The sequence below is a fragment of the Cetorhinus maximus genome, chromosome 17 (assembly GCF_964194155.1).
Source record: "Cetorhinus maximus chromosome 17, sCetMax3.hap1.1, whole genome shotgun sequence".
Lineage (NCBI taxonomy): Eukaryota > Metazoa > Chordata > Chondrichthyes > Lamniformes > Cetorhinidae > Cetorhinus > Cetorhinus maximus.
Window position 1 is genome coordinate 89,618,035 of NC_135895.1, and position 12,908 is coordinate 89,630,942.

General features: G+C 38.4%; 1 protein-coding gene across 1 annotated transcript in view; it reads right to left on the bottom strand.

Annotated features, from left to right (window-relative positions):
- acbd6 (acyl-CoA binding domain containing 6) overlaps positions 1 to 12,908 on the bottom strand; it is a 207,196-nt gene that overhangs the window by 134,662 nt on the left and 59,626 nt on the right. Inside the window, exon 4 of the mRNA XM_078561560.1 lies at positions 10,890 to 10,969. Coding sequence (XP_078417686.1) covers positions 10,890 to 10,969 — 80 coding nt within the window. The remainder of the gene's footprint in view (positions 1 to 10,889; positions 10,970 to 12,908) is intronic.

The window sequence follows — 12,908 nt, forward strand, 5'->3', positions numbered from 1 at the left end:
TTTAATTCTGATAAAGGGTTACACCAAATCATTAACTTGGCATTTCTCCTTTTAGATGCTTAGAAAGATGTTATTCCACTCAAATAATTTCTGATTATAAAACCTTAACATAGTTAAGGGCTGAAAGTACTGTTGGCCATAACAGAATGAGCACAATGCACTCATGTGACAATCTCCTATTTATTTTAAATGGTTGAACACCTGTATTAAAATGAAGTCTTTCACATCCCTTAAACTGTCTACAAGCTATACGCCAAAAGAATCAAGCATTTATATGCTATTATTGATAAGACATTCTTAATCTATTCTTAACCTTTTCAATTGTGTCAAAAATGTTTAGGCTTCTGTGGGCTCTTGGGACAAACAAAGGCTCGCCTTCGCCAACATCCACATCAAACCCAATCATCTTTCACCCTCACCTCTTACACCAAATGCAAAGAGCTCAGGGGTGTACATATTTACAAGCTTGAGATCATCTGAACAGCTACCTTTTCTTCCTGTCCTTCCATTTCCAACTTTCCCCCAATATCCCACTCTTTTTAACTCAGTTTCCCACCACCACCCCCTTCCACCATCTCATTCACTTTAATTTAGATTTCCCTGAACACTAAATGTTATCTCCAATCTGTTCCTTGCCCTCTTCAAACTTTTGAGACATCCACCAAGTGCTCATTCATTCACTCCCCATCAATTCTTGATCCCTTCTAGACGCTACATTATCTGACATTATTAATAGTTTTGAAGGCATCAACCTTGTTTTCAAAGCTGCATTCATTGCCCTGGTCAAAATACAGACCCAAAACCCAGTGGCACTCTCCATTACTGCCCCCTCTCTTGCCCTCTCCATTCCTCTCAAGTTCTTTAATACTCTTTAATGTATGACATCCCAGCTCTGTATTCAACTACCCCAAAACTCCCACTTCAAAACCCTCCAGCTGAGCTTTAATCTTTCTCACTGGACCAAGACTGTGCATGTAAAAGTCACAAATTCAACGCTGTGACTGTAAATATAACGTAGTATCCTAAATAACTACCCTTGATTTCTCTGCAGGATTTGACATGGGTCATGCTATCATTATCAAATTTAAACCTTAGTCTAACTCAGCGGTACCGCCCTTGCATGATCCTACTTCATTCTGTCCAGATGGAGCCAGTGTGTCTCCAGAAATGGCTTCAATACCTGTCTCCAGGATTCCTTCAGGATCTATTCTCGGTCCGCACCTCTTCCCCATCCACACACAATGCCTTGGTGACATTATTAGCAGGCGTGGGATAGATTTCCACATACATGTTAATAATACTCAGCTCTGGCTCTCTACCACTTCTCTTGGCCCCATGTCAGCCTCTACACTGTCAGGCTGCCATCTGGTATCAAGACATGGACAAGTCAAACCTTATTCTAAAGTGAGCAACATGAAGACCGAAGGCATAATTTCTCTCCTTTGCCTTTCATCTCTCACTACCTTTAAAAATCTTCACAAGGCCCGTCTTTACTATTAGGTTTTCTTCCCCTTTTGTGAAGTATCCAGAGAAATTCAGCTCACCATATAAATGCAAGCTACTGCTGCTGGGCTAGAAATGAAAACCATTGCACACTGCAACTGTGAAAAGGCCCATAAGATTTGTGGGGAAAGGTATGAGCTGAGATTCGTGCTACCAGAGAACTGTAGCCTCTAAGCTGCAATATGTTAAACTCTTACTATTGCCACACTTTTTCCCATGGACGTTGATGCTACAATATGAAAACGTAACAAAAGACAAACGTACTAAAATGAAGCTTTTAAAAACTATTACATATTAACAAAGGTATGCATGCACCTGTGAATAAGATAAAAGCAGCTTTTAAACTTATGGAACATAACCAGGCACTACACACAACTCATCTACAAACAGGGCAAGCTCAGCAGGACCCTGTAATAGTTAAATATAGAAATCTCAGAGCAATTTTTGTTGATCAAGTAAATCTCTATTGCTCTTTTATTGTTTTATATAACTGCACTCATATTTTTAAGGAACTATGTATTTCATCCCAGATTGCTCTCTTCCTCCATACCCTTCAGTGTTCTTCCTCGAGTGTGGACTCTTATTCTTTGTATTTTCACTCCCTAAAAGCATATCATCAGACTTTACGGAATTAAATTGCATCTCTCATCTATCTCTCCTTTCTGATAACCGATCTGTACTGTCTTGAGCACTTTTAAAGGCCTCCACCCTGTATGCCAAATCTTTAATTTTGTGTCATCAACAAATTTCAATATCAAGTTCCCTACATTCAAGTTAAAATAATCTATTTAACTAAATAGATAAGTGGTTCCAGCACTGACCAAGTTAGACTTCCAACCCTTCTTCAATCTAAACAGCACCCATTAAGCTTTTGCTTCCTATCCATCAACTAATTCTCAATCCATGGTATACTTCCTTTGAAACCATACTCTTGAATGATTGTAGCAAATCTCCTGTGAGACACCCTACATAACTTGTTTCTGGAAATTCATTTAAGTTACATCTACTGCACTGTCTTTCCCATAAGCCACTTCATGAAACAATTAAGTTTGTAAAACACAATGCAGTTTTAACACATTTATTCTGACTAACTTTGTCTATCCCCATGCATTTCTGAATAGTCACTAATGTGATCTTGAATTACGGGTTCCAAGTGTTTGGCCACAACTGATGCTAGACTGACTGGTCCATAGTTGCCCAGTATACACTAGTCTTCTTCCTTCATGAACAATTACTATCCTCCAGCCCTATGACACAACCTCTATATCTATTGAAGTTTAAGGTACCCTGGGTTCATGGTTATCCCACTGGATTAACAATGGAAGCCAAAAGTATCTGGTTTTCAAAAAAATTAAAGAAACCCAAACTGCAAGAAACAATTGTCAAACAAGCTGGAATTTAACTACGCTTTATTCTGGTTGCTCCTTCATCACTTGTCATTCTCATCTGATTGGCTAAGTATTCTGTGAAGGTTCCACTGCCACTTCATTCGCTAAGAGAAGTTTCCCCTTTGTGAGAGAGCCTGCATATTACATGGTGATGCTGGAGTCTTGTTAGTCATCCAGTTGGCACCTTGCAGTTATTTCAGCCTCCAATTCTCTGATGTAGTTGAAGGGACTTCTCCAAAAGCAGATAGGCCATTTCACTCCACTTCTGGGGAAAGCACACATGCCGGCCTTGTCCAGCAGTTCATCACTAGCAATAAATGTTTCTCTTTTTTCACACACTTAGAATTGTTTAGTCGATGTTGCAAACCTCTTCAGCTTTAGTACAGCAACCTTGATGTGTCAGAGCTGGTTCTTTTCCCAATCCTCTAGCTAAGTGGGATCCCAGCTCTTTATCAAGTTACTTGATTCTGCACAGATTCTCTTCAACAGCAAACCCTACATACTCATGATTAACCACTGACATTCACTGCATATAACCAAAAACCCTGACTTCTCCATTTCAACTTCTATGCTCTCCTGCCAGTGTTAGTGTCGGAACATGACAATTGATGGAAAATCATAGGACTCGGAATGCATATTTTTTGCTAGTCTTTCATGCCCTTTATATGTTCATTTCTGTATACATTTTTGAATACAAAGAGAAACATATTAGACGGCTGAATTAAGAAACACAGTGCACAAGTAAGATTAGTTGAAGAAGTAGAGTGTATGGGGAATGTGGATTAGTGGCCCATTAGGGATACTGGCTTTCAAATGTCATATGAGACTGTAATTATACTTTCTACACTGTTCATGTCATGCTGCAATTTTCACCGAAAAACCCATAACAATAACAGGATATTACACAGCCGCAAAACTCAATAAAGCTAATTAATTTGGATTTTGAACACGTAAAGCCAGAACTTTGATATTTTTCTTCTGATTTCTTAACAAATTTAATTATCCCTGTAACAATAATTAATGTAGTTTCTTCAGTGGTCATAAGTGTTGCATTTTTACAAATATTCCCAACAGTGAGATGCTTGCAGCTGAATAATGAACCAAGGAGGGTTATTCAGCAACAACAGAATCATGATCACAGGAAGGGATGAATTTCTTTGCTTTGTATGAATACCAGTATGTACAAAGGTTTCAGCTCAGCAGAGGCTAGAAATGACAAATGTTGGTACCCCAATTGGAATTGGCACTTCTGTCACATATCAACAGTAAGTCAATCTTTCTCAGATGCCTGGGAGAGCTTGCAATAGCTCTAAACAGTCTATCACATCCTGATCCAGAGCACTGGCAAGTAACCGCTTCCTGAAATAAATGTGAGGAAATGTTGAGGTTTATGTTCAATGTTTCATGAGCGGCTGTGCCATGAATACATAAAAATTCCATCAACCAATTCAATAGTGCACACCAACAGGAGAGGATCCTGTCACTCAGTACACATGCATACAGTTAATGACAGTCATCTCATTCTCTTCCAGGCCAATGAAATAGCCTAAAAGCATCAGACAAACCATTGTTTCTAGACTACTATGCTTGGTTCACTCAAAAAAAAAGTTTCAAAATCAAAATCAGGCCAATCAAACTCTCCAGTGAAGGATCGGCAGAAACCAAAATAGGCAACTTTGAAACTTTGATTGATGGGAGAGGAAATATTCGCCCCTCTAAAAATATTTTCTTGTGATTTTGCACTACTGAACACAGTGCCAATGAAAACATTAAGGTAAATTCCTTCAACATCAACGAAGTGGAGATTTTGTCCTGCCGAACAATATGGCCTCTTTAATTACCTCAGTTTGAATCAGGTATTCAGTTTGGATCACAAATCAGAAGGGAAACATTCAACTCTTGCAGGTAGTACACAGAAAAGCCACAACCTAATCCCGGGACTAAAGGATAGAGTTCCGAAGAAAGGCTGAAGAAACTGGAACTCTTAGCCCTGAAATGAAATAACTGGGAGAGAACCTTATGGAAATATGTATTAAATTGAATCCTGTTCACATGAGATGGAGTCAGGTTTATCTCAGTTGTACAGTCTAGCTTCAGTTCAATACATGTCCCAAGCAGAAACCCGATAAGAGAGTTTCAAGTAGAGGGTTGTAGGGAAAAAGGCACAGATTTAGGAAAAGACAACGCATTTAAAAATTTGGGAGGAGAGGAAGTTTGGATGGCGTTTTCTAATGATTGTGGAGTTGAGCAGGGGAGACAATTTTGAAAGAGAAGGACAGTACCTGAGCAAAGGGAACCATGTGCAATATCAGCTTACATAAGGGCCAGGGAGGGAAAACGTGTGGTGACAGCTTAGTAGGGATTGGGTCAAAGAAACAAGAGATCAGTCTCATGGATAAAATGAGCTTGGAGAAGCACGATAAGGAAGAAACTAGAGAGAGGAGTTTATAGGCAGGGGAAGCTTTTATGAGAGTCACAAGCTTTTATGAGAGGCCAGCATCCGTCACCCATCCCTAATAGCCATTGAAAAGTTGGTGGTGAGCTGCTTAATCGAACTTATGCAGTCCAAGTAAGTACATCCATAGTTCTGTTAGGGGGGTGTTCCAGGATCTTGACCCAGCAACAGTGAAGGAACAGCGATATAGTTCCAAGTCAAGGTGGTGTGCTGGCTTGGAGGGGAACTTGTAGGTGGTGGTGCTCTCATGCGACTGCTGCCCTTAAACTTCTAAGTGGTAGAGTTGAGGGTTTGAAATGTGCTGTCAAATGAGATAGCTGAATGACAGTCAATCTTAGTGAAAGAAACACAGGGACAAGAGCAGGCCATTCAGCCCCTTGAGCCTGTCCTGCCATTCAATAAATCATGGGAGATCTGTACCTTAACTCCATTTATTCTGTATCTCTTGATACCCTAACCTAATAAAAATAGATCAATCCTGGTCTTATAAATTTAAATTGACCCAGCATTCACAGCCTTTGAGTGAAAGAGAATTCTAGATCTATGAAAAAGTGCTTCTTGATTTCACTCCTCAATGGCCTAGCTCTAATTTCATGCCTCCTTATGCTCGTTTCCCCTCCAGAGAAAATAGTTTCTCTGTATCTACACTATCAAACCCCTTTATCATTTTAAAGATCATGATTAGATCACCCTCCAGCCTTCCAAACTTGAGGGAATACACATTATTGTAACCTGTCTTTTTTTAAGTATTATCAGTCAGGTGAATCTGAGCTGCATTCCTTCCATCGCCAATATATGTCCTGAGGTTCAGTTCCCAAAACCAAATGCCATACTCCAGAGGGCATCTGGCCAACCCTCTGAAGCATCACCATCCTCATTTTTGAATTCCTTCAGATAAAGGTGAGCATTATATTAGCCTTTTGATCGGCTACAACTCTCCTTTATTTCTAAGCTGACAAATGAGCTTTATTGCATTTATCTGAACTGATGGTATCCCTGTGCTACTGGTATCCTTGTTAGATCAACTTCAATATCCATTTTAAGTTTTTTGTCATGCCCTTTTTAACATCACCTTTTACTTCCTTTATATCCCTTTGTTGTTTTTTTAAAGCTTCCCCAGACCGTTGGATTTCCACTTTTCCTTACATTTGCGCAAGCCTTTTCTTTTAGCTTGACACTGACTCTTTCCTCATTTGTTGACCGTGGTTGCTGAACTGCACAAGTAGAGCCTTTGCCCTTTAGCAGTAAAGTACTGGTTTTGTATTGTACCGAACACTTCACATTATTAATTTGTAGATTTACGCACTAACAGTTCTGCCTAATTTACTGTGGCAAATTAATTTCTCATCCCCTTGAAATGCACCTTAACTTAAATTTAAAATGATGTTCGTGACAATCTTTTCTGCCTCTCAAACCAGATATCAAATTCAATCATATTACGCTCACTATTTTCAAAATGTTTCCCTAATATCAGGTTGTCAATTACTGTATATCCTAGTGTAAAAATCAATGCAAAAGTCAATCTCATGATTTTTGATCTAAAAAAACGCAATTTTTCATGTGCCTCATGTAAAAGTAGAGCCTAGTTTTCCAGGGGTCAAAGCCTAAAAATTTCAGAACCAAAGTATAACCCTGGAGATTTTAGTGATTTGATTTCATTGTAAATCTACAAATACTAATGAAAGTGAGTGCTAGCAATTAAATACTTAAAACATTTATATGATTAAGTTTTTGTTTTTATTTGTTCAAATTATTAATGTGATCAGATTATGGACAACAAACCGGTAGTTACTACAGTTCATGTTTAATTACTACTGTTCATTATAGCCTTTTGTGGACTTGGCTTGAACCAAATCAAGCACATATGTCAACCCCTCGAAAACATTACCCATGCAAGAGTCGACCCCTTGACTTTTGGCCTAAAAATTGGTCTCAAACATTACATTTTTACACGAGCGTATATAGTAATTCTGATTCATGACTAATCATTAAATCTAGCTAGCCTGGTGACTTGTTGGTTCCAAAACATGCTGTTAAAATATAGCCTGGAAAATTATCTTACCCTATTATCTATCCAGTCATAGCCAGAGAATTACCAGCAATGACTTATCTCCTCATTCCTGCATCACTACCTCTGGTGTTCCTCAAGGATCTATCCTTGATTCCCTTCTCTTTCTCATCTACATGCTGCCCATGGGTGACATCTTCCAAAAATATATCAAGTTCCACATTTACACTGACAACATCCAGCATTACCACATTGCTACCTCTCTCAAACCCTCCACTCTCTGATTTACCAACTGCAGGCCCGACATTCAGTAGTGGATAACAGAAATTTCCTCCAATCAAATATTGGAAAGTCCAAAGACATTGTCTTCAGTCTCCACCACAAACTCCAATCCCTAACCACTAACTCCATTCTTCTCCCTGGCAAATGTCTGGGGCTGAACCAGACCGGCTGCAATCTTTGTGTTGTACTTGATCTAGAGTTGAACTTCTAATTTACTGTTTATTCCATCGCCAAAAACAGATGCTACTACATCCATACATGACCTGACACCCCCCTCACCTCAACTTATCTACTTCTGAAACCACCATCCATGCCTTTATTGCCTCTAGAATTGACTATTCCAATGCTCTCTCACTTTCTACCCTTCATAAACTTGATGTCATCCCAAACTCTACTGCTCATACCTTAATTCATACCAGTCCTGTTCACCCATCGCCTTTGGGCTAGCTGACCTACATTGGCTCCCAGTCTGGCAGCACTTCAATTTTAAAAATGTCATCCTTGTTTTCAAATTCCTTTATGGTCTCACCCACTCACTATCTCTGCAGCCTCCTCTAGCCCTACAAGCCTTTGCAGTTAGCGTGGTCTTCCAATTCTGGCCTCTTGCGCATCCTATTTTAATTGCTCCATTATTGGCGTCATGGCTTCAGCTGTCAAGGTCCAACATTCTTGAATTCCCTCCCTGACCCTCTCTGCCTTCCTACCCCTCCTTTCCTTCATCAAGACACTCCATAAAAACTACCCCTTTACCAAGCATCTGGCCACCTGTCCTAATGTCTCTTTATGTGGTTCATATCTTGTTTGATAACACTCCTGTGAAGCTCCTTGGAATGTTTAAAAGCGTTATAGAAATGCAAACTGTTGTTGTACAGCACTTGAAATGCTTGACTTCTCCCAGTCTGTAAAAATTTAAATATTGCATTATAACGGCTTTCTTCTTGCTACAATTTTCCCTGATCTCTGTATTTATGCAAGTTCCTACATCCCCTCACACAATTGCATCACTGCTGACTGAAGGTTGGCCGTCAAATCCTGCCAGAATCTTGTATCCTTTGCTTTTCCTTAACTCCACCCATGGTATTTCCACCGCCTGATCACCCTTACTAAAATCCTTCAGTTCTGCTGCTGTGATTGTATATTTTAATCAACATTGCGACTCCCTCCTTTTACCAGTTTCCCTTCCCTTCCTAAAGCTGTTATAGCTTAAATATTTAGCTCTCAATCATGTCTAGCAAGTTGCCAGGTCTCTGTATTGGCTGCAACATTATGTTCTTTTTGTTGAATATGTCCTTCTAACTCACTTGTGTTATTTCTTATACTACATGCAAAAAGAGCTGCAGAAAAGCAGATGCTACTCATACTTTTGCTACCCATGTTTAAAAGTGACTCAAAAAACTACATACCAGTGAATTTGACATCCATTATGAATAATGTTATGGAAACTCTTATTAAAGATAATGAAGCATCTGGAGATTACAATCATAAAAGATAGCTGGTATGGGTTCATGCGCAGGAGGTCTTGCCAATCTAACTTAGTGGTTTTATTTGAGGGTGTGGCAATGGAGTTTGAGAAGGGTAAGACAGTGAATGGGTGATGCAAACAGTAAGATTTTTGACGAAGTTCATTTGGAAAGATTGGTACTGAAAATAAAGAAATCGGGAATGAGAAATATTTTAGAACGGGATTGTCATCAGCCTGGGAGAATGTTACCAGTGGTGCCCCACAGGAGCTTGTTTTGGGACCCTCTTATTTGCTAACTTCCTAAACGATCTGGAACTCAAGAGTCAAAAGCACAGTGTTGCAGATGATTTAGGGCAGATGTCATGGAAAGTGTGATTAACACATTAATTTACCTTCTGGTTAAGATAGTAGACGCTAAAAGCTTAAATATAAAATAAAGGTAGGTGATTGGGGAGCAAACTAAGTTTCATTCATGGAATTAAGAGTTATAATCTTTATCTATTTTGTAGTCTTACAAATAGTGTTTTGACCACCAAGATTCAACTTCAGCCAAACAACATCCAATTCTTTTGCTAACACTTAATTCATTACATTTACCAGTTATTGAGATATCTAAAGCTGGCAAGGAAGTTAACATTGAAAATCCCACACCCGGATCATGTCAAAGATACAATCACACACAGGTCCCTGAAAAGGAGGTGTGATTTTCCTTGTTAACTTTTATAACCGGTTTGGTACATTCTTGTTTCTTGTCATTTCAGAATGGAGTTGCTCATCAAATGCAAATATTTTTACATTAAATGATGCTGGCATTGTTGTGAAATGTCATTGAGCTCTCTATATATTCTGTAAATTATAGAGGTTATATGGACAGATACAGCAGGAGGGAATATCACCCAGCAGAAGAAGGTTAAAAACCAAATAACCTCATTATTTTTAATCATCTAAATTAGTAACACTTATAAAGATGTACATACCCAAAAAGAATGAAACACAGTTAAAAAGTCTACCTAGCTTCAAATGATGTGTGTTTTAGAATTGCACCATCAAACTGCCTTTGATTAGGATTTATCTTCTGCTCCAATTATTGATTTTATCTCAACCTCAACATCAAACATGATGATGTCACAGCGCAGTAGATCACAAAGGTCAGAACAGTAAGCAAATGGAAGATGTTCAACAGTCATTAATTCATTTAAGTTTTGGTGAAGTAAGGTAAGCCAGCACTACTTCCAAAATGGACTCCATGCAATCTCTGATGGACTTGCACACAGTTCCTGCCTCATGTGATAAATAGGAATTGTAGGATATCTATTAATCTGTTAAAGATTCATTTTCTACCATTGTGAATTTTGCATTAAGATGTAATTTACCAAATGAATGCATGACCCTGAATTTGGAGAATTGCATAAGAACAGCACAGACTGTACTGAACACAATTATATGATTATCCAATAGAGATATTTCTATGCATCAACAGCTTATTTAGGAATGAAATAGTTCAATTGGAGGAACTGAAATTAAACATATGACAGAATATTTGCAGAATGCAATTACAGAATCTTTATAGTGAAGCAGATGCATATCTAAGTAACTGTTCAGCAGTATTCTTTATTCTCTATGAAACACCTTGGGACACGTTTCTATGCTGAAAGGTACAGTGTAAATACAAATTTTTGTTGTTGATATATCCACCAGTTTATATAAGTAACTACAGACCAGTCAATTATTCACTTCTCCTAAAAAGAATGTGTGAATGCGATCATTTGTAAAACCATTTCACCAACATACCTGATCATCTCCTCCTGATAAAGGCTGCTGACTACAGGCCCACCAAACCGTAATTTCTGATCAGATTCTTTCACTGAATCCTGAAACACAAACAGATGGAGTTTGTACAAACTCAAAATCTACAGCTTGACAAGCAATATTAGAAAATTTACACTTTCATTTTCTGTACTTTTTCCAATTACATGGGGCCAATATTCTTGTGAAGCCCAATGAGCCTGTCAATTCGAAATAGTAATGGTGTATTAATTGTAAACTTATAAAACTCCTTTCTTTAGCAAACTGCAAAATCATTCAAACTATATTCACCTAATACTCTACTAAGAATAAATTGGAGTCCATAAGGAAAAACTGATGATGGCCTTCAAATTATTGTAAGGAAACCCTAGTTGATGCTTCATTTTCAGTTGAATTTTGTGCAACTGATGCTTCATATCTTTCTTTTACAACAATAACAAGAATACAGTTTTCATGAAAAAAAGTGAGTTGACAAATTCAAGGCTGGCAGGTAATGTAAAGGAATCAACACATGCAAAAACGATTAGGATTATTTCAGCTCTCTAGTGAGAATGAAGTGCTTCGCAATTTCACCCTTCCTGATGCATTAAAAACAATCCAGTGCAAGCATGAAATGCAAATACCCATTAGGGGCGCGCAAATATTTGAGGCAAAAGGTTCTTTTTGTTATGCCCTGATCTTTCAACTATCTGTCTGAAGCTGTCCTTCCACAACACTGCTGTGCTAAAACACAGAACCAGTATGCCTGGAGCAACAGTTACAACCTTTTTCACTGTCTGTGTTTCAACTCCCCAGTCTCATTCCATCATATGTATTGCTGTTCAATTTTTCTTCACAGTGAAGAGTGCTACTTGCTGAAAGCAGATCCAGCTGTAAAACTGATACTTGCTGAAAGGAAAAACTCCAACAGCTATAGTTTGCAATACGGTGAGGAAATGGGAGGAACACACAAAGGCACAGAACGAAAAGAAGCAATGGTAGAAAAAAAGGCACAGAAGGAAAGGCAGGAAGACAGAAAGAAGTCAAGCAGGCTATAACACTAAGTAATCAAACACACAGGAACCAAAAGAAAATCTGTCAAAACACAGAAAGAGAGCACACAACAATAAATAGAGAAACAGTAAGAATCTTGTTGAATCATTTGAAAAGTAACTTTGTAAAACTAATCTAGTTTGCATTTATCTGTTTTGCCAAAATTCAGAACATCACACTGCCTGTTTGCTTTAGAAATTGGGCAATGTTCTAGAAATTATTTCAAGCGTCATAGAAACAGGTTTTTCTAAGAACACAGAATAGTTTATTTTAAAGGCAGTTTTGTCAAAGAGACAAAAACAGATTTAATAATTTTGAAAGGTGCAGATGTGGATAATCTACAACAGGAGCCTGCATGCATAGAGTGCTTTAGCATGAAAAAGCATCACGAAACACTTCTTGGAGACATAAACAAAAATTGATGCAAGAGGGGTGATAAGAAGCTTTGACAAAGAAGCAGTTCTTAAGGGGAGACTTAAAAGCGAATGATGTGGAAGGGTTGAGCGAGGGAATTCTGGAGTGTAGGGATTAGCCATTTGCCCCAAAGAACTCATGGAACCACGACCATGGAAGTTAAAAATGCGCATCTACTTTAGGTTCATGTTTACTATCACAGCTGTCCTGTTAACCTGCAGTATGAAAAACAAAGAGCTGAAAAAGCAAGTTGCCAATGTCTCACACTGTACGAGAAACAAAAAGACATTTTCGAAGAATATTCTCATGAAAAGGTCATTCAAATACAGTGAAGTAAACCAACCCACCTCTAAAATGAAGGCAGTCAGATTGCGGAGCTCCAGTAACCGTCCTGACCATCAGCAATCAAAAAAACTACATAACTCCCATAATAGATAATTACTAATCGCCTGTCAGGATCATTTTGTATAGTCATGTTTTCAATAAGAACAATAGGAATCAATTATCCTCTACGGTTAACTTTTGTACGTCAGTTGCGTTTTTCTCTCCTGGTCCAAC